Here is a 22,595-nt window from a genome sequence, read left to right as displayed (position 1 = left end):
AATATAAGGGGTTACGAGATATCGCAATACTGGAAACGCCAAAGGGCATCACGCATGCTGACTAGGAAAATGCAATAGCTAGGTTTAAATCAGATTACTTTAATGTAACATTTTTTAAAATAATTTCTTAACTTCTATGACCTCGAATTAAATTTATTTACGTTTAGCAGAAAATGTCTCCTCGCAACAAGGAAAATCAAAAGAAGAAGGAGACATTCAGTCGACAAGGGTCATACCTTTCTTGGCTAATCATCATGCAAATGTAAGTTGTAATTTCAAAATAATTTGAATAAAATATATACTAAGTATATATTAACACGTTGCGTAAATTTTATTAATACTCATAGATGAGGTCAGAGGAGACGTTGGGCTTCTCACTTGAGGCGCGGTAGCACCTCTACCAAACCGCAACCGGGGAATAGACAACGCCAACTGCGAAATCCCTCTATGTAAGTTGTAATTAATGTTTGCATTAATTTAATTATTTTAATTACTAATTATTGATTATATGATTATCATCATTGTTTTTTTATCACATGTGTAAAGGAACAAATCCAGAGACAAGTGGCTGACATTCAGCGGCAAGGGCCAAAGCAAGGCGATGATGTAGGCATCAATGACTTAGAGCGGACAGCTATGCGCCTAGTTCTTGGGGAGCGTCGATATTGAGAAATTGGGATAGGTCCCTCGATCCCTATGGGACCTTTGCTCCATGTTGAAGTTCGTGATGAAGCCGCATCTAGTTCGTCCTCCCGCATTCAGCAATCCGATTCAGCGATCGAGGAGTTACAGGCTACGCTTCAGTCACAACAAGCCATGATAGAGTCCCAGGAAGCCATGATGGAGAAAATGCAACGATAAATCTGGGAGCTCTCACAGATGATAAGACTGAGTCAACAGCTCAGTCATCATCCAGGACACCGCAACGTCAGAGTACGCCACCACCAGCTCCGAGGGATGATCAGACTACGCTACCTTCTGTAGAACACCAACGAAATCATCCTAGCAGCAGCGCAAGCAACGAACGACGAAGCAAAGGTGGAAGAGGATCAAATATGATGGATAAGTGGTTTCCCGGGCGCAAGAAGAAATAGTCTGTATAAATGTTTAGCCAATAGAACGTTATTTTCTATGTTACTTTTTATACAAATTTTGGATTTATAATCTTTTATATTACGTTTTTTAAGTAATTTATTTTCCATTCTGAATTTCTATTCCGATTTATAATATTATCGAGTTAATTTCAATTATTGATATTTAAAAATATAAATTATATATATATATATATATATATATATATATATATATATTTGAAAAGGGATACGACTAGTCGCATCCAATGGTCTCGCGCGCTATGGCGGGAAGAGTTTTGGATGCGACTTCCAATGGTCTCATGCGCTTTGGCGGGAAGAGTTTTGGATGCGACTTTGTCACATCCAAGTGTCTAGTACCCCGCCAAAACTTGTTAACATCGAAGCGACTATGGATGCGACTAGGCACATCCATGAGCAATGGCTTCATACTCTCAGATGCAACTTTATCGCATCCATAGTCGCATCCAAATTTATTTTTGGATGCGACTTTCGAGCCTTTGGATAGTCGTATCCAAAGCCAGTATTTGTCCTATTGGAGACATCTCAAAAGATCAAATCACTGTTTCAATCGGCATTTATTCCAAGGAGATGGATACTAGAGAGCACGATTCTTGCGAGAGAAGTGTTGCATAAAATGGGGAATATCCGAGGATTTGGAGGCCTTTTGGGAGTTAAAATTGAATATCTGAGGATTTGGAGGCCTTTTGGGAGTTAAAATTGACATGAGTTAAGCTTATGATAAGATGGATTTGGGATTCCTCTTTGTGGTTTTAAGGAATTATGGCTTCTCTCATAACGTGGTAGAATGTATCGAGCAATGTGTGCGCCACGAGTGTGATCCTTCTTAATGGCAGCCCTCTCAAGGCTCTCAAGCTTGAGAAAAGGCTACCTTTAAACTCTCTTCAAGTTTCCTCTCGAGCAAGAAGACGGCTAAGCACTTTGGACACAAAAATAAAGAGATACGGAGAGAGCGGACTGCTTGTCGTATCCTTTTCTCAAGCTACAACAAGGGGTCCGCTCTCTCCGTATCTCTTTATTTTTGCATCCGAAGTGCTTAGCTGTCTTTTTGCTCGTGAGGAGGCCAGAAGAGAGTTTAATGGTATCAAAATCGGGAACGGGGCTTCGTGTATTTCACACTTGATGTTTGCCGATGATACCATTCTCTTTGGTAGAGCGAAGTTGAGCAAGATCAGTGTTGTGTGGAAGTGTGTGGAAAAATATCAAGAATGGTCCGGGCAAGAAGTCAATCTTTCCAAGTCCGGGGTCTTCTTCTCCAAAAATTGCTCAGGGGACTTGAGAAGAATAGTTTAAAATCATCTTGTTATGAAGGAGTGCGACTATGACATAACGTACTTGGGTAACCCGTTATTTGTGGGAAGCAACTGGAGCAAGTCCTTTTCTTTTCTCAAGAAAAAGGTTCATAATAGTCTCGATGGATGGATGGCCAAAACTATTTCGAGGGCCGGTCGTCCAACGCTTATATGATCGGTTATTCAAAGTGTGCCTACATACTCGATGTCTACCTTTAAACTCCGTGTGACATTTAGTAGAGCGCTAGACAAAATGGCGGGAAAATTTTGGTGGAGTGGAAAATGGGGTAACATCAATTATTTGCCTCTTCTTTAATGGGATAAAATTTTCAAGCCAAGGATCGTGGAAGATTGGGGTTCCGCAAATTTGACGATATCGATTCGACCCTCATTGCGAAAATTGGATGGCATTTGGCAACCAAATCCAAGTTGTTATGGTTGAATATCCTTTTGAGCAAATATTGTAAGAGGCAAAGCTTTCTTGAAGTGGTTGCGTAAGATGGTATTTCCCCTAACTTGAGAGATATTTTATCCAGGAGAGAGCTGAGATTAAAAACAACTCTTGCTACATCATTGGGTTTGGTAGTAAAGTTGGATTTTTTGAAGACTCATGGCTTTACCAGGATCGGAAAATTATTCCGACTAGGATTAATATCGATCGATCTATGAAGGTGAGCGATCTATTTGACTCTCGGGGAAGGTTCTGGAATCTGAGATCTGTGCAGAGTTTATTCACTCCCCAAGATGCTGAGAGGAGATTTCAAAACTGTGTATTCTTAGAGCCTCGTGGAAAGACAAATTGATGTGGAAGGCTGTTAACTCGAGAATTTTCAGTGTTCGCTCTGCAACTATTCAAGCCCATCGAGCCCCCTTGATCCCAAAGATGATGTTTAGAATAAGATTTGGAGACAGAATGGCCCTGAAAGATCGAAATTTCTTATGTGGAGAATCGTTGTTGAGGCCCTTCCAACGGACACTCGAGGTATGTTCCTAGATAATCTTTGCCGGGTTTGTGGTCAGGTTCTGTAGACTGTAGCCCATGTAATGTTTGTGTGCGACAATGCTAAGAGATTCTGATTCGTTGAGGCTATGTGGACCAGGTAGGATATCGTTGATTCCAATTTTGGGAATGAGTCCATTAAAGCTTTGTTCCTCAAAAGCGAGGTTAGGAACAGTGCTTCCAATTTAACACGAGATATTCTGGTTAGGGCGGGGACCATTCTTGAGACCATCTGGCAGTGGAGAAACAACACCATCTTCAACCCTAATTTGAGAAATCTCGAGAGAGCGATGTGTGCTATTTTGTCTTGCTTTTTAGAGAGGAGAAGCATTTTCCAAAGTCTTTCTCGACCTAGTCGAGGTTCAGATTCTGAAATGCCAAGAAAGTGACCGTGGAAGGCGATGACCAAGCTATCATGCTTGGTCTGAAAAAGAAGGGATCAAGCCCAGACTAGCGTCTACATCTCAGTTTGAGTCAATTAAGGATATGGAATCTTCGTTTGAAGTTATCAATTTCTATAGGTTGCATAAGAGTGTGAATTCCATAGCCTACGATCTTTGTCAATGAGCTGTGAAAGGGATTGCATTAGGTTTTTGTAATTTTTCAGATTTACCAAATCACATTAGATTTCATTTCAATTGTAGTGGAGAATTTTCATCCCTGGTTCGGAACAGTTCTATGGCGCTTGCCGATGTTCAATGACATGCTAGAGATCATCTAGACGGAGCTACAATGGGTTCAAGCCAACCCCTCCTAAAAAAAATTATATTAAACTTTTTGGTCTTTTTAAAAAAAGTTTACATTTTTTAAATTTAAAATTCATACTTTTAGCCTATTTTTAAAAATATTTATATTTTTTTTTACCCTGAAAATTTATATATTAGCTCCCCTTAAATTCTTTTTTCAAATTAATCTTTCCTAGTGAGCTTTCTTGACTCCGTCTTGCTATTTTCCTCCATTGATCTCCTTCTCCCAAGGGGTACTTAAAAAAAAAATAAAAATAAATCTCTTGTTTCATACTTTCATTTCATATTGTATGTTGCTTTCTAGTAATTAAGACTTAGTCGAATTTATTATTTCTATACTAATATATAAATTAGTTTAATACCAGATTTTTTTAGTAAAGAAAAGACTGTTATTCTTCTAAGTGTGTGTTTGGTTGAAGATAATGCAGTGTAATCACATTCCAGGGAATGTGATTAAAGTAATCAGATTTCCTAGAATGTAATATTACAGTATTTGGTTCTAAAATTAATATTTTATGCAGATTCCTGAGAATGTGACATTAATGCGTTTGGTTTGACAAAGTAAAATAATGTTTAGTATAAATTATAAATAATAAAGAGATTTGTAACTAACTAGGTTACTTTAAACATGTGATTTTTGATCTAGTTTATGTTTGACAATTTTTAGTGATATAGCAAAATGGCTTATGTGACAATAATTAAGGTCTGATTTGCCCTTATTTATTAACAAATTCATCACTTTCTCTCTCCTATCTTTTTTCAAATAATTTTTTTTTGCATCAAAACTTCAAAAATTCGTATCTTTCTCATACGAACTCGAAATTGAGTGATTTCAGATCCTACAAATTCGTGGCATCGAGATCTTCAAAAATAGACCCATTGTGTTTGATGAAAAATTATATTTACGTCGATAATTTCAAAAAAATTAAGTTATTTCCATATTTAAGGTAGTAACGTGATTTTTCTACATATATGGTATTAAATATGATTTTTCATCAAACACATTGGATCTGTTTTTGAACATCTCGGCATCACGAATCTATAGGATTTGGAATCACTCAATTTCGAGTTCATATGAGATAGATATGATTTTTTGAAGTTTTTATGTAAAAAAAATGTAGGAGAGAGAAAATGACGAAATTATTAATAAATAAGGGCAAATCCAACCTTAATTATTGTCACATAAACCTAGTTGCTATTTCTCTAAAAGTTGTGAAACGTAGGCTAAAAAAAAATTTCGTAGTTTCATTTTGGCTATTTTGCTACACTGCCCAATAATAAACCTCTTATAAATAGACAAACATAAAAAAATAAAATAATCATTAAATTTAATACAAATATAAATAAATGATTTTGAAACAATAAAAAAATAAACAATATTAGAAATATAAACCTTATCTAATTTTTATTTCTGATATTTTTTTTTCAATTTCATCATAATAATTTTTGTATGTATTTATCGGCTAACGTATTAAATAAGTTTATGTCTTTTTTTATGTTGATTAATTAGATTTATGGTGGTTGAGATTTTTTTCTTCTCATAGAATAAGTGTGAGACTAAATAATAAGAAATATAAATTTTTGCCACAAAAACAAAACGACATAATTCTCTTAAAAATATTTCAAAATAAAGATAATTATACAACAAATTATTAATTAAAGACTTATAATAGTAATACAAAATAATATCATGTATAATATATATAACTAAGTATATGATATAATAAATAATTTGTATATCGTATTTCATATATATATATATATATATATATATATATATATATCATATAATATAGGGTAATTTAGCAAAATAGCTAACTTAAACGTTGAGAATTGCTAAATAGCCAAAGTTTAGTAAATATTAGGTAAATAGCCATAAATGATGACATGTGTTAATATGGTAGTGATTATTTACTTAATATTTACATGTGTGAAACCTTAGCTATTTAGCAATATCAAACGTTTAAGTTGGTTATTTTTCTAATTTTTTTGTATAATATATACATATATCTATGTATAAAATAAAATAAAATATCTAATATAATATATCAGCGTGTGAATATATATATATATATATATATATATATATATATATATATGTATTTTATACAAAACAATTAAATATGTATATACGTATATAAATATCTATATATGTATTATAAAAGGATTTTTTATATGAACTAGACATTTCAAACGTAGTGTTTGTTGATGTCGATTTGTGGATCATTCAACAATCACAAATAATAATATATGCTAATATTTTATATTTATTTTATACGGGTTTCAGAAGATGTCGTATAAGAAACAATATAGAAATGAAAGTTTTAACGAAAGGAAGACGACAATAAACTTTATTATTGTTGCCACAGAATTACAAAGTAGGACGAAGTGACGAACTTAATACGACGAGCTCAAGACTATAAATACACGAATATAAAATATGGTTGGTTGAGAGCTGGGATTGTAAGCTTGCATGTGCGAAAATTGTTGTCTCCACTTCTATTTATAGGCGAGATGGAACTTTCTTGCCGAAGACACGTGGTCTTCGATCCGCACTCCTCGTCAGGGCTGAAGTTGTCTCAGATCCGGTCTTCTCGGCGTGGTCTTTTCTTTGACTGACCAATTCTTCTGACCAGGAGGGCGTGGTCGAGCTAGAAGGGGCGATTGGACTTGGGCCGATCTGTCGAGATCGAACTGGGCCCAAGATTGATTCCGTGGGCCGACCTACAAAACAGATAATGGGCTTTGGCTGACCCGAAGCCACCTGAGATATTTATTCGAAATAAAAGGACTTGTTTTTAGCTCCCACAATTAGCCCCCAAATATTTTAAAAATATTTCGAATATCTCTCTTTTTTTTAAATATTTCCCGCGGAGAATCCGAACTGCCTCGAATTAACAAGGGGGGAAATCAAATATTCGGAGCCACGTGGCATCGTGTGATAACGCGATATCTTCACACATGGCGCGACATGACTGTACTTGGTAAGTCGAAGTCGGGGAGTCTGTTGATATCTTTGCAGATATCAAGGGAATATCTTTGATTTGATTTTTATTATTTTTCGAAATCATTAGATTTTTTCGGGATTTTGGTTAATAATGAAATGTATAAATAAGCGTGCCGAATACTCGTTTCTTCTCATTTATATTCTCTTCATCCGCGGTTAAAAGTGTTGGTGAATCAAGCGCGTATTAGACACGAACAATCGTTCTGATGCGACTCGTTTGAGATGATTCCACTATATAACCATATTAATGCGGAAAAATAATTAATTACGTTGATCATAAGCTAATTAAATTATGGTTATAATTAACAAGATCTAGTTATGTTTAATTAATTTAATTCACGAGGGCATATTTATAAAGCAACTGATTTGAGCGAAAAACGAATACTTACATTGATTTTAGGTTCAGCTACAGAACGCTCCTAAACCAATCGCGTACTCCTTCCGTCGTCTTGATAAATGACTCGAGGATGACACCTTAGTCTTCCGAAACGTAATCTCCGAGACGAATAAGAAAGATGAGTGGGCACAGTCTTTATCTCACTAGATCACGAAACTAGGTGTTTCGAGATCTCGCTCTTATTTTACTAAGAATGGAAACGAATTTCCGAGGGGAGGGAGAGGCAGAAGTGCACGGCCAAGGTAGGCTAGGGTGCACGAAATTTTTCTCAAAAATTACTTATTTTTCTCTTCTCATGAACCCCTATTTATAGTAGTAAAATGAGATATTCATGGAATCTTCCAGAATATTTTATTTTCTTTTATTGCGTTCACACTAGAGGATTTAATCTAAGCCCTTGGATCTCAACAAATGAATCCTACTTTTTCTCTCATCCATCAGATCAATATCTATGAGATATTATTCTCTATTTAAATAGAGTATATTTTATTTAGTGAGAGAATAAAGGAGAATATATTATTCCCCTTTAAATATATTCTCATATATTCTCCTAAATACTTTCCTTTAAATAAAGAGAAAATATAGGACAATAGCTTATATTATTCTCTCTCCTTTATTTAAACAACTAAAGAGAAAATATTGGTAAATACCAATATTATAAAAATCGGTTTTTAGGCACACGGCCAAGGGGATTTGCGCAACTCCTATGCCAAAATTCCCAAATCCGATTTTCATATTTTGTGCAAGGCCCAATTGCTTAAAACCTAATTAATTATTTATTTACTTGGTCCAACAATAAACAAATAATTAATAATTTTTTATTTACTTGATCAAACAATAAATAAACAATTCTACCATAAATATTTATTTAATTCTGCGAATACCCGTTTTCCAGAATTAATGCTGTCAATCACAATTACAGCAAGTGAGATTAATAACGATAAACATTATTATACGAAAGTTCTTATCCGCCTTTATCAGAGCCGAATCGGGGACTATGGACCTAGTAATAGAAGCTTAACAGATCCGATGAAAAAGACGAAATAGTCATTTCTCTTTTTCCATCGATTCGTTTAATCTTGGTCAAATACTCCACTTTGTAAGTCAAGACTGAACTCTCCTTTATACTAGAATTATATTTACTCATCGTGACGAGTGTCCACTGATATAGTCAGTTCGTGATCAAGATCCTCCAGGTTCAACCCGTGTCAAGAGAAGTCAATTTTTCCGTTATACTTCTCTTGATACATATCAGCCCTGAGCATTGTTGCTTCCCCAGCGAAAGATTCTTTCGAACGTTACTTACTTCGAAAGTGCTAGCAATCTATCGGTTCTGGAATCAACCCTTAGGTGAGTGAACATTAACCTTCTTTCAGGAAGGCTGAATTCTGTATCTGTAAATCACTTCCCACTCGAATCATGCTCTGAGAGATTCCCAAGACATAAGTTGTGATTAGCATGAATAGCCTTTTAGCGAATGAGTCAAAGAGCTCAGTAACATAACCCAATGTCCATGATCACTTCAGGATTTAGATCAAGTCTCACTGTGACCATCATAGCGGCCTCGGTTAGTGTGTCGTAACGGTCCTTAAACGACACATCTACAACCAAGACCTGTCCAAGTCGTACACTTACCACAAGTAGAATGCTCCCACATAGTGATCAGCCTTCACCTATGTGTTCCACATATATGACTTTAGACATAGCTTTCCAGGTGTATATCAGTCATCGACCTCGTTTTAGCTCACCGCCTGAACTCAGATGCCCAGCACGTGACTCAGTTTAATACGGAGGCTATGGAAGATAGTTGTTATTGATTCTAATTGTTTAGAACTCAACCCACTAATCATATAATGCTAATAAAGTAATCTTATTATCGAATTTAGTAATCATTTATTCATTATCTTCAAGTGGGCAATATTCGCAACAAAAAGGTAATTCTATCTTTTGAACTTTTCTCTTTATTTCGAACTTGAGTTCTCTCTCTAAGTTCTTTCAATTCGCTTAGACTTCGACTACTTCTTATTCTCAGCTCGACTAGCGAGCTCAAACGAGTTCATATCTTTAAACACTTCGTCCTTAGGAAACTTCAGAATTAGATGTCGAGCTCAGGACTTCGTCCTTCAGGGTCTCAACCCTTAGGAAATCAGGACATCCTTCTTCCTTCTTCCGTGACCTCAGCCGACCTCAGGGGAATTCGCGAAAAATACGAAACCCCCCCAGAAATTAAAATTCTTCTTCCCCCTCCTGGAGCCACTGCCGATACCATTGTGGAGGGTTTCTGTTGCATATACGAAATTTGGTTAGAGAAGTGCGGCCTGAGATTTCCTATTCACCCTCTCTTGTTCGACTTCGTCTAGACTTTAGGGTTAACCTTGCCTCAGATGTGTCAGAATTTTGTCAGGATGCTGATGGGGCTGATAGCTGTGGCCCATGAAGAAAAAGTCGAACTCACACTGATGGATTTAGTCCGTCTTTGGGTTGTTAAGGCAAATTCGAAACATGATCCAAAGTGTTTCTATCTTTCGAGGGCTGCAGGAAAGGGAGTGATCTCGAGCTTACCCTCGAAAGACAAATTTTGGGGGAGGCGATATTTTTACTTTGCCGTAAACGAGCATTCACTCGGAGATCGAGCTAGTTCTTTTTCGTCGAAGTGAGCGAGCTCGCCGAGTATGCACGAGAATTTTATTTTATTCTATTCTATTCTTTTATTTGTTTTTTTTATAGGTAAGTGAGATAAACTAACATTTATCTACTCTGTTTTTCAGAAAAGATCAAGGCGCCATCTCAAGGAGTAGAGTTCGCCGAGAAGCTCTCGATATTGCAGGAGGGCGAAGTAGAGTGGTCAAACTTCACTTCTTACAGGTTCATCTCAGCCAAGCTTTGGCCTCGCCCACCAACTCTTTTAGAAGATTTTGAAGAAGATTAGATCGACAAATTCCATTTTGTCCTTTTTTTGCGATCAATTGCGTATGTGCTATTTTGCTTAGGTTTTTATTATTAAGATATATTTTTTTTTTATTTGTAATTAGATGTAGGGGACAATATGAATACCCCGGTCAGTGCTCGCGAGGTGAGGACAAACAAGAAGGGGGTGCTACCTCGACTTCGACCCCAACCCCGTCGGTTCCCGTCAACGATCCCGAGGTCGAAGTGACCGGGGTTCGTTTGACGTCCGAGATCCCTGTCGTCCTGGTGCCTTCCGACAAGGTACCTGAGAAGACCGAGGTCACTCCGGTGGTCGTCCAGGAAGCCGAAGCCCCCGGGACTGAAGAAGGTCGTGCCTCCGGAAGGACCGGCGCCCAAAAAGAGGAAGATACCGGCGAATCGGGTTGCTGAGGGCGGAGCCTCTGGAGAAGGGGAGAAAAGGAAGAAGAAGAAAGATCAAGCCCCTGACCTCGCCGGTAGGGACGGAGAGGAGCCCGCCCTTGGAGCCCCCGCGACCGAGGTGGCTCGGGCCGACAAAGGCAAAGCTATTGCCGAGGGCAGTAGGGCCCAATCGAAGTCGAGGAGTAGCGGGCGAGATGAGACCACCCCGACTACTTCTCGCAAGAAGAAGCATGTCGTCAACTTCCATTACGCACAAGATCATATGCTGTGCGACGAAATCCACTCCTCGGCGGGCTTTTTGTGCCAGCTTACCTGGTCCGATATGGCCCTTCCGAAGGTGCCTGAGCTCGCCGAATCGGACTGCTACCGAATGATGGCTTCGACCATCACTTGGGTAAGCGTTGTTACATATGTATTTATTTTTCCCCTTTTTTTATAGCCGACCTGTTGTTCTTGTAAGAATTTAGAGAATTGTAATTGGGGTCGAGCTAATGATTATTTTGTTTTTTCAGCTATCGACCCAACTGAACCGAGGTGTCTTTTGCTATGAAAAGCGCCTCCGCGATGCTAAGGTCGAGCAGGAAAAGCTTTCCGAGGTTCAAAAGGGAACGGAGTCTCTCCAAAGCGAGCTCCAGGAGATGAACGATAAGATCGCCACTCTTCAAGACGATCTCCTGGCTAAGGATGCCCTCTTAGAGAGGTCGTACGGCAAGATTGAACGCCTCAATGGCAAGGTTCTTTACTTGTCGGTCGACCTTGATGACAATAAGGAGAAAATCAAGGGGTGGGCGGCTCGTTCTGGCGGCTTTGAAAGGGAGAAGGAGAAGTTGTCTGCCGATCTGGCGGCCCGAGACAAAGAGCTGAAGGACGCTCTCGAGGAGCTCGCTCGGATGAAGAGGACGGCGAAGGCGGAGCGGGATCGGGCTGTGCATGTGGCAAAGAAGGCGACCTCGCTGCGATACAGGGAGCACATTCTCAAGTACCGTGCTCAGAAAGAAAAGACGAACGAGGCCATCCTTGTCCTTAAGAAACTTGAGCAGTGTCGGGGAAATAGGGAGCTGATCTCGGAGGCATTGAAGGGTGAGATCTCAGACTGGGCGGGCGAGATGAAAGATACCGAGGACGACATCGCCGAGTATGAGGCCGACTACGCGGCCATCGCCATCCCCGAGGTCGAGGACGTCCCTTTCACTCCCTACTCGGACCGATCTCATGTCGATGCCTCCACAGTCGATGATGAGACCGCCGTCATTGCTGAGCATGGCTCCATGCTCAATAAGGTTGACGAGGTCTTGAACTCTATCCCCGAGGAGAACGAGAATGTGGCGGCATTTACACCTACTCTCGAGCGAGCAAGTGCCGAGGTTCTGCCCCAAGACCAAGTCTAAGCTCCTATTTTCTGCCGGCAAGGGTTTTACTTTTTTTTTATTATGAATTTATTCTCTTTTAATTTTCGGTAATTTTTTGGGCCCGTGTATTTTGGGCAAAGTTTTTATTATTTTTGAGACAATTATAGGGGGCTTCGGTACCCCTATTTTATATTTGGATTATTTTTATTATTATATTTTATGCAAGCAATTTCATTTCTTAAGTTCTGCCAAGTCTTTAAGCTCGCCAAATTTTCTTTTGCATGCATGAATTTTTATATTCAGTCCGTCCGCCAGATCTGAATGTGCACAGTATCATTCAGTTTGCCCCCGAGATAAACTAGACTTGAAAAATCCGTTAAGTCTTTTAGATCGCCCGTATTTGACCTAAAATGTTTCCTTTAACTATTTCAGAGAATTTGCTAAGTCTTTTAGATCGTCAGAAATCTAAAAAGTTTCCCTTAGGTTTAGGTTTTGTAGCGGTTCTTTGTTCAAAATCTGTCAAGTCATTTGGATCACCGCTGATCCGAAACGTTTCCCCTTAGATTTGAAGCCGAAGTCCGCAAATGAATTTAATCAAGATTCTGTTAAGTCTTTTAGATCGTCAGGGATCTAAAAGGTTTCCCTTAAGATTTTTGGAAGAGGTCGACTTTTTGGAGTCCGGTCTCTTACATGACGCTGTGAGATGTCGGATCTCGCCGGAGACATCGTGAGGTATTTGCATCGTTGGCCAGGTCCGAGGTCGGGGTTTTCGGCCGAGATGCGAGCTCCGTAGCTCAGAAATACCTTTTTATAGGGGGACTGTGCCTTTGTAAAGAAAGGCTGCCTACGTACCCTTATGTAGGGATCAAGTCGGACGTAGTTCAATTCTTACTGGTTTTAATAGTAGTATTTTTTGAGGTTCGAGACGTTCCATGACCTTAAAACCGAGATTCCGTTTAGTGTTTCAAGTTCATAAACGCTGGGGTATGCTACTTTGGTGACCCTATAGGGACCTTCCCATTTCGCCCCAAGTTTTCCGGCGTTTGCCTCGGCAGTGTTTTGGAAGATTTTTCGGAGGACTAAGTCCCGTACGTCAAATCTTCTCGTGTTAACGTCTTTATTGTAGAATCTGGCGATGGATTGCCTATAACGGGATAGCCGTGCTAGGGCCGAATCCCACTTTTCCTCTACAAGATCTAAGGCATCGCATAGTGCCTCATCTTTTTTTGGCTCACCCTCAGGCACGTGTATTACCCTAAGGGTCTGCACCTGGTGTTCGATTGGGATGACAGATTCGACTCCATGGACGAGGGAAAACGGAGTTTCCCCTATCTGCCTCCGCGGACTAGTTCGGTAAGCCCATAGCACACCCGACAGCTCTTCTGCCCACCGCCCTTTCTTAGCGTCGAGCATTTTCCTTATGGAATCTACTATGGTCTTGTTTGTTGCTTCTGCGTGTCCATTTCCTTGAGGATATCATGGTGTTGACATCCTTACCTCAATGTTATTGTGGATGCAAAAGTTTCAGAATTTTTTTTATATGAACTGTGACCCGTTGTCCGTTATGATCTCATGGGGGGTTCCATGTCGACAGATTATATTTTTCCAAATGAATGATGTGACGTCGACATCTTTTATCAAGACGAAGGCACCTACTTTGATCCATTTGAAAAAATAATCTGTTAAGATTAGTAAAAATCTTAGTCCGCCAGGGGCGACCGACATTGGTCCCACGATGTCCATATACCATTTCATGAATGGGTATGGCGCCGAGATAGAGGACAACTCTTCCGCGGGTCTTTCTATGTTAGGGGCATGGCGTTGGCATTGGTTGCAGCGGCGCGAGTGGGCCTCGCAATCTGCCAACATGGTCGGCCAAAAGTAGCCTTGCCTCTTTATTTTGAGGGCGAGCGCTCGCCCGCCCGCGTGATTTTCGCATTCTCCTTCATGCACGTCTTCCAGGATTTGCTTGGATTCCTCCATCCCGACACACTTGAGGTAGGATCCTGCGAAGCTTCTCTTAAACAGGCTTCCGTCTATGATGCAAAGTCTCGCGCTTCTCAGCATGAGTTTGCGTTTCGCCATCTTATCGGATGGGACCGTACCAGTCGTGATGTAATGCAATACTTCATCTCTCTAATCCCCCCTTCTATTGTTATGACTGCGGTAACGGTCATGGCAATGGAAGGTTGTTTGATTGTTTCTACTGGTATGACCCTTTTGAGGTCTGGATCCGGGGTAGATGCCAAGGCAGCCAACACGTCGGCCGAAGTATTCTCGCCTCGAGGGATCCTTGTCAGGGAGAATTCTTCGAAATGTTTCGTAAGATCTTTTATGACTTTCAGGTAAGCTTCCATTCGCTCATCCCTAGTCTCGTATTCCCCGGAGTATTGGTTTGCTACGAGTTAAGAGTCGCAGAAAGCTTCCACTTTCTTTGATTCGACTGCAGTGGCCAACCTAAGTCCGACAATTAGTGCTTCGTACTCGGCTTCGTTGTTTGACGCAACGAAATCGAGCCTGAATGATTGTTCTATAGTCTCACCGTGAGGGGACGTCAGGTGTATTCCTACTCCCGCCCCTTGCTTTGACGATGCCCCATCCACTTTAAGTGTCCAGGTGCCTTCGACTTCGGTCATGGCGGGGCTTTCACTTGGGAGTTCGATGATGAAGTCCGCCAAAACTTGCGATTTTGCGGATGTCTTCATTCGGTACTCAATATCGTATTCGCTCAGTTCAACGGCCAACTTGGTTAACCTTCCCGATTGATTGGGGCTGTGTAGGAAACTTCTGAGCGGATTTGATGTCATTACTATTATGTTGTGAGATTGGAAATATGAAAATTTTCGGCATGGCGGAAACGACGACCAAGGCCAACTTTTCCATAACAGGATATTGAGTTTCAGCGTCAACTAACGACTTGCTTGTATAGAAGATCGGTTGTTGGTCCCCTTGCTCTTCTCTGACGAGTACTCCACTAACGGCCGCTTGGGATACTGCGACGTACAGGTAGAGCAGCTCCCCCGTCGATAGATACTCTTTCAATCTTTTGAACGCCTCTTCGCACTTGTCGTCCCATTCGAGCTTCTTATTTCCTTTATGGAGCCGGTAGAAAGGGAGACATTTGTCCGTGGACCGAGAGATGAAGCGGTTGAGAGTAGCGATGCATCCCGTCAACCTCTGAACTTCACGCCTATTACGGGGCGAAGGCATTTCTCGCAAGGCATGTAGTTGATCCGGGTTAGCCTCAATTCCTTGTTGGGTAACTAAATATCCAAGGAATTTACCGGGTGAGACTCCGAATGAACATTTAGTGGGATTGAGTTTCATTTGATATTTATTCAATACCTTGAAACATTCCTCCAAATGCCCTATATGGTCGTTTTCCCTTAGGGACTTTACGAGCATGTCGTCGATATACACTTCCATCGTTCCCCCTATCTTCTCTTTGAACATTTCGGTGACTAGCCTTTGGTAGGTGGCGCCAGCGTTTTTTAGTCCAAAGGGCATGACCTTGTAGCAGTACGTGCCTCGGTCGGTGATGAAAGCTGTCTTTTCTTGGTCATCTGGATGCCTCGGGATTTGGTTATATCCTGAGAATGCGTCCATGAATGAAAGGATCTTATGTCCCGCGGTTGCTTCGACTAGCTGGTCGATACGAGGCAACGAGAAGCTGTCCTTGGGGCATGCTTTATTCAAATCGGTGAAATCAACGCATACCCGCCATTTTCCATTCTTTTTTTTTCACGACGACAGTGTTTGCCAGCCAATCCGGATATTTTACTTCGCGGATTGAATCTGCACTGAGCAGTCTTTCGACTTCGTCGTTGACAACTCGTTTCCTATCGGGACCGAGCTTTTGTCTTTTTTGTTTTACAGGTTTAAAACTAGGATCGATGTTAAGTTGGTGAGACGTAACGTCGATGCTTATTCCTGGCATATCTTCGGTTGACCAGGCGAAGGTGGACTTGTTTCGTTTTAAGAAACAGATCAGCTCTCGCCTAATACCACCATTAAGCTTGGTTCCGATTCCGACACACCTGGAAGGATCGGAGCCATCGAGCTGTACTTGGACTGTTATCTCGGTACTCGGCGCATCAAGGGAGTCGGGTTCTTCTAGCGCAGAAGCGCTCTCGGCTGACTCCACGTTCATTAATTGCTATTGTTCTTCTTTAATCGCTTTAGCGCAATGCTTGTGGCTAGTGAGATAGCAGCTGCGGGAGGTCGCCTGATTGTCCCGGATCTCTTTTATCCCCTCAGGCGTATGGAAGCGAATACATTGATGAAAGGTTGAAGGCACAGCCCTCATCCTATGTATCCATGGTCTTCCCAAGATAATATTGTAGGGGGAGAGACAATCTAATACTTAGAATTATACTATTTTATTGATTCCACTTGTTTTTACAGGTAACCTGATCGTTCCTAAGGATGTAGTAGTTGACCCATTGAAACCCGTCAGTTGGGTTTGTTCTCTTTCGATCTCGTCTTCGCTGGTTCCCATCCTGGCCAGGGTATCTTTGAAGATAAGATCTACGGAGCTGCCTCCATCGATTAGGACTCTTGCGACCTCACAGTTTGTCACATCAATCGTGATTACGAGTGCGTCGTCGTGCGGATCGGTTGTCCCTATGGCTTCTTTTTCGAAGAACGAGATTTGGACGTCTTGTTCTGGTCTGATTCTGGTGGTCTGGTTACTTAACTGACGTTGATATGCTTTGAATGAGTTGACTGTTCCATTGCAAAACTTTGAGCCGCCCATTATGAAGTCAACTCTATGTTTTGCGATGGTCGGTGGGGAATTTGGTTCCCCTTCCTCAACAGGTCTTGATCTATTGGGGGAGGGGTTGCCCCTTCCTCTGTTGTTATTGAAGACCTTCTTTTTTGGCGAGGGTCCTAGATCAACGTCTTTTAGTTCCCCTTTTGCATATTTTTCTGCTAGAGCCTTGCGCATGGTTTCACAATTAACCATGTCGTGGCCGTTAGCTTTATGAAAACTGCAATACGCATTGGGGTCCCGTGTCCATTTTTTTGCATGGGGACCTCCCTCCTTAATGTCTTCATCGACATTGAAGGTGTAATTAGGAGGGCGTGTTGCATTCTGGCATGAGGTGTAGCGTCGTGGGGATTGACCCTGGGAGGGTTGCCCCGAGCATTTACAGGCCTTATCCAAGTGTTGGAGGGCGGTTACTTTTCAGCCGCGCGTTGCCTCTCGTAGGAAGCGAATTCCTCTTCGGCCTTCGCATAATTTGCGGCTTTGTGAATCGCATCTTCCAACGTGAGGGGACAGTTAACAGTCATCTCTAGTTTCAGCTTTGAGTCGTGCCTTAACCCGTTCCTTAGAGAGGTTATGGCAGATTCGTGACATACGTTAGAGATTTTTGAGAGCACATCCTTGTAACGGATCATGAAATCCTTCAAGGATTCGTTCTCTTTCTGTTGAATTCCCCATAAATCTGCTATAGTCAGATCGTCCTCCACGAACATCGAATAGTGTTTCAGGAACGCAGCCAATAGTTTGTCAAAACTATCGATAGAGTTCTGCTCGAGTTTGGAGAATCACTCTAAAGCGGACCCATATAAGCTTTCTACGAATAGTTGGCAGTAACCTGCCTCCAATTCTCTCTCAACGAGCATAACCCGTCCCATTGTGACTCTGAAGGACAAGATAAAAGCTTTCGGACTTGAAGTGCCACTATACCACGGCAGGCGAACCTTTCCGGTATCTCCCAGTTGCACTTCGGTAATATTTCTGGCAAAAGGAGTCCTCCTCGTTTCTTCAACGAGGCAATCTATTTCGGGGGCCGAACTGGTTGCGGAATGAAATTCTGAGTGAACAGCTCTCAGTTCGGCCGTTATTGACTCCTTAAATCGGTCTAGTTCGGTCATGCTGGGTTCGCCCCCGTGAAAGAGGCGAGGTCCCGTACGGGTAGGTGTGACTGCGGTCGCCTCGATCGGGCTATGACGGGTCTGATTCATCCACCAAAGCGTTGGGGGTGTACATTTGATAGGTCGCTGAAGGGCGAGGTCCCGCATTAGTCGGGAAAGACCCAGATGGTGCTCCCCCTAGGGGAGGCCGGAGGGAGACCGGAAGGGTCGATCGTGACTTATGTCGCGACTTCGCCAGCAGTCCCCCCAAGCTGGAAGCTTGTGCCGGGAGACTGGTCTGTTCCTTGGGCGACCTGGATCCCTGAGAAATCCAGACGGACTCCGGGAGGGAGAGCCCGGCTCGTCTGCGCAGCCGAGGCTGCTTGACGAGCAGATTCCGAGGCGGTCGTATCTTCGGATCCCGCCTGAGGGTCCGGAGTGTTTTGAGGAGTCAAGAAAGTATTCAACCGGTCGTTAAGAGCACGATTGGTCTCTGCTTGCGCGTCTATTTTTTTGGTCAACATATCCAGGGTTGCCCTGATCCCAGGACGGATCTCCTCTCCAGATTCGTAATGAGTCGGAGTGGAAGACATGATAGAAAGTTTCTTTCGAGGTTGGTCTTTCTGAATTTTCCCACAGACGGCGCCAAATTGTTGATGTCGATTTGTGGATCGTTCAACAATCACAAATAATAATATATGCTAATATTTGATATTTATTTTATACGGGTTTCAGAAGACGTCGTATAAGAAACAATATAGAAATGAAAGTTTTAACGAAAGGAAGACGAAAATAAACTTTATTACTATTGCCACAGAATTACGAAGTAGGACGAAGTGACGAACATAATACGACGAGCTCAAGACTATAAATACCCGAATATAAAATATGGTTGGTTGAGAGTTGGGATTGTAAGCTTGCATGTGCGAAAATTGTTGTCTCCACTTCTATTTATAGGCGAGATGGAACTTTCTTGCCGAAGACACGTGGTCTTCGATCCGCACTCCTCGTCAGGGCTGAAGTTGTCTCAGATCCGGTCTTCTCGGCGTGGTCTTTTCTTTGACTGACCAATTCTTCTGACCAGGAGGGCGTGGTCGAGCTAGAAGGGGCGATTGGACTTGGGCCGATATGTCGAGATCGAACCGGGCCCAAGATTGATTCCGTGGGCCGACCTACAAAACAGATAATGGGGCTTTGGCTGACCCGAAGCCCACCTGAGATATTTATTCGAAATAAAAGGAATTGTTTTTATCCCCCACAGTGTTAAGCAAAATAACCAAGGTTTCATAAGTTAGTGCATTTTAACCACTTATAAGGTAAAAATACTAATATACCCTTAATTATTTTCAAAAAAATTAATCTACATTTCCAAATTTTAATCCACGACACTTTTTGTATTAATCCACTATTCGATAAACCATAAGAAGAAGGTGTCAAAAAAAATTAATCATGCTTTCAATATATTTAATCCACTCTTCGATAAACCAGAAAGAAGAAAAAGAAGACAAAAATGTCAAAAAATTTAATCATGTTTTCCAAAAAAAATTTAATCCACTATTCGATAAATTAGAAGTAGAAAAAGAAGGTGTCAAAAAATTGAATCCTGTTTTCCAAAAATTTAATCCACTGCTCGATAAATCAGAAGAAGAAAAAAAGAAGAAGAAGAAAAAGAAAGTGATGGCGGTGTTGAGAATCTGGTCAAGATCTGAAGCGGACGAATCTTGATCTCCGCCAGCTTGTACGAAATCCACTCTTTCTTCGCCTCCTCCGGTAACTTGATCTCCGCCGTCCATGTGTACTTCCGATCCTCGGAACCGCCATGGCTCCTGATCCTCGAGAGCCGCGATTCAAGCGCGCTACAGACTCGGTCACATAGCTTGTCGAAGACCATGATTCCAACTCGCTCGACTCGGCGGTGTGAAAGCTTTCGCTCAACTTGGATCAGACTGTCGAAGAGCTCAAGATCGACTCTGAGTTCATTGAACAAGGAAGGGAATGACAGGGATTTGGGGGACGAATGGTAGAACACAAGAGTATTTTTAGGGTTTTTTTTTTCTTTTTCTTTTTTTTTTTTTTTTTTTTTTTTTTTTTTAAATTTTGGTCTAGTTTGTCTCAACTTTGAAAACTTTGACTATTTTGTCAAATCCGAACTTGAAAAAGGCTAGATAGGCGCTTTACCCTTTTAAAAAGATTACTATGACAATGTAATCTGAATCACACTTATTTGATCATATTAAAATTACCTTATTTTAAAATAATCTCATTATCTAATTAATTACATTTTTGGAATTTTTTCTATATTAAGTATTAACCCACACCAAATAATATAATCTTTAAGATTAATCGGAACGTGATTAACATCACCACCAAAAGATACCTAAATAATGATAAGAAAGAGAACTATCGATAGAAGCACGTATCGTCACAAGAAATCGATCATATGGCAGAAATGCACGTCCCTCAGAGCTCTGAAACAAATCCACGCTTCAATGCTTGTCGGAGGTTTCAACTCCGACGTTTCATCTCTCAGAGAGTTCATCTTCGCCGCGGCTGTGTCAATTTCCTCCACCATAGACTACGCACACCAGGTGTTCGATCAAATAACCCAACCGGACATCTTCATGTGGAACTCCATAATCAGAGGCTCTGCTTCGAGCGGAAATCCTTCGAAAGCTGTTTATATGTACGGACGCATGGTAAGGAAGGAAATATCTCCGGATAGGTTCACTTTTCCGTGCCTTTTCAAGGCCGTGACTAAGCTTTCGTGGGTCGGAATGGGTTTAGGGTTTCATGGAAAAGTCTTGAAGCTAGGGTTTGACTCGAATAGCTATGTTCGAAATGCGCTCATCAATTTCCATTCCAACATTGGTGATTTAATTTATGCGAGAAAGCTGTTCGATGACGGCGATGGATCAGCGAAGAGCGACGCGGTGGCATGGTCGGCGATGATCGCTGGGTTCGGAAAGCGCGGGAAACTAGATATTGCGCGGAAAATGTTCGACGAAATGCCTCAGAGAGATTTAGTCTCGTGGAACGTGATGATAACGGCTTACGCTAAGCGAGGAGAAATGGGAAAAGCTAGAAGGTTATTCGACAGAGCTCCGGCGAGAGACGCGGTGACGTGGAACGTGATCGTTGCCGGTTACGTTTTTTCCAGAGAATTTTACTCGGCGATCGAAGCTTTTGACGAGATGAGAATCTCTGGTGAAAATCCTGACGAAGTGACAATGATAAGTGTCCTCTCGGCCATCGCCGAGCTCCGAGATTTAGATCTAGGGCTTAAGGTCCACCGTGAGATAAGATTCTCTGGTGGTCCGAGCGTTTTGCTCGGCAACGCGCTTATAAACATGTATGCGAAATGTGGGAGCATTGAAAACGCCCGCCAGGTGTTTGACGAAATGCCTCGAAAAGACGCGACAACGTGGAACTCGGTGATGAACGGGCTAGCCTACAACGGCCACGCCGAGGAAGTTCTGAGCCTATTCGAAGCCATGCTGGAGCTGAAATCAATCAGACCCGACGAGATTACTCTCGTGGCAGTCCTCGTGGCGTGTAGCCATGCCGGGAAGGTCGAAGAGGGACGTGGATACTTCGACTTAATGAGGACAAAATACGGAATCAAACCCAACGTTAAGCAGTGCGGTTGCATGGTCGATATACTTGGCCGTGCGGGGCTTTTGGGCCAAGCGTTTGATTTCATAAAGGGAATGGAAGTCGAGCCCAACGCGGTGGTGTGGCGGGCTCTTCTCGGGGCTTGTAAGGTCCATGGAAACGTTGAGCTCGGACGGGTCGCCAGCGAGGCGTTGCTTGGAATGAGGATGGAGAGTGAGAGTGGCGACTTTGTTCTTCTATCGAATATTTACGCATCGAGAGGCGAGTGGCTTGGGGCGGAGAGCGTGAGGAAATCGATGGACGACCGTGGGGTCTTGAAAGAAGCTGGCTGTAGTTTGATTGAAATTGAAGCTGATGATAATAATTATTTTCATCGTCATCATAGCCTTAACATGGAACAATCTTCTTAGATGATTAACAAGCTCATAACATAGTTGTAATATTAAATCATTTTCATATGAAACTTAATTTCATTTATAAACATATATAAACTTAGATAATCTATTTATAATTTTAAAAGTAGCAATAAAATAAAATAACACTTGTTAATATTTATTCATGTTTCAATGGTTAAAATATCATTTGATTAGTTATTTATTTATTTAATTTTATATAAAACGAGTAGTTAAAGCGTCTCACTAGATAGGTTGAACAAACAAATTAAATAGTTCAGTAGTAATAAAATACCATGCAATCATTTATATGATTGTTTTAATAAAAATTTATTAGTTTACAAGCTAAAAATGTCATTTTGCAAATTTAAAGCTATTTACACAAAATGTCTTACTAATTGAAGATTAATTCTTCTTTATGGCTTCATGGAGATGTATTACGGTTAACCTTCGCCTTGAAATTCTGGTTAAGATTAACATTAAGCAAATTGTTTTT

The 22,595-nt window shown here is 41.3% G+C and overlaps 2 protein-coding genes across 2 annotated transcripts; one reads left to right on the top strand and one right to left on the bottom strand.

The window, feature by feature from the left end:
• Positions 1–13,130: 13,130 nt before the first annotated feature.
• Positions 13,131–13,646, bottom strand: LOC149407769 (uncharacterized). Its single transcript, XM_089621903.1, has one exon. It carries the CDS (start codon positions 13,644–13,646, stop codon positions 13,131–13,133), a length of 516 nt encoding a protein of 171 aa, XP_089478029.1.
• Positions 13,647–20,436: 6,790 nt separating this feature from the next.
• Positions 20,437–22,196, top strand: LOC149407768 (Pentatricopeptide repeat (PPR) superfamily protein). Its single transcript, XM_089627430.1, has one exon. The coding sequence runs from the start codon at positions 20,480–20,482 to the stop codon at positions 22,115–22,117; it is 1,638 nt and encodes a 545-aa protein (XP_089483556.1). The 5' UTR covers positions 20,437–20,479; the 3' UTR covers positions 22,118–22,196.
• Positions 22,197–22,595: the final 399 nt, after the last annotated feature.

Source organism: Urtica dioica, chromosome 1 (assembly GCF_054948205.1).
Source record: "Urtica dioica subsp. dioica isolate 48M chromosome 1, U.dioica_male_clone48M_v1_H2, whole genome shotgun sequence".
Taxonomy (NCBI): Eukaryota; Viridiplantae; Streptophyta; class Magnoliopsida; order Rosales; family Urticaceae; genus Urtica; species Urtica dioica.
Note: the sequence above shows the minus strand (reverse complement) of the source record. Positions and strands in the feature narration are given on the sequence as shown.

What these genes read in the sequence shown, in the direction of transcription:
- LOC149407769 (XM_089621903.1), bottom strand. Translation starts at nt 13,646, where the DNA reads ATGCTCGACGCTAAGAAAGGGCGGTGGGCAGAAGAGCTGTCGGGTGTG.
- LOC149407768 (XM_089627430.1), top strand. Translation starts at nt 20,480, where the DNA reads ATGATAAGAAAGAGAACTATCGATAGAAGCACGTATCGTCACAAGAAA.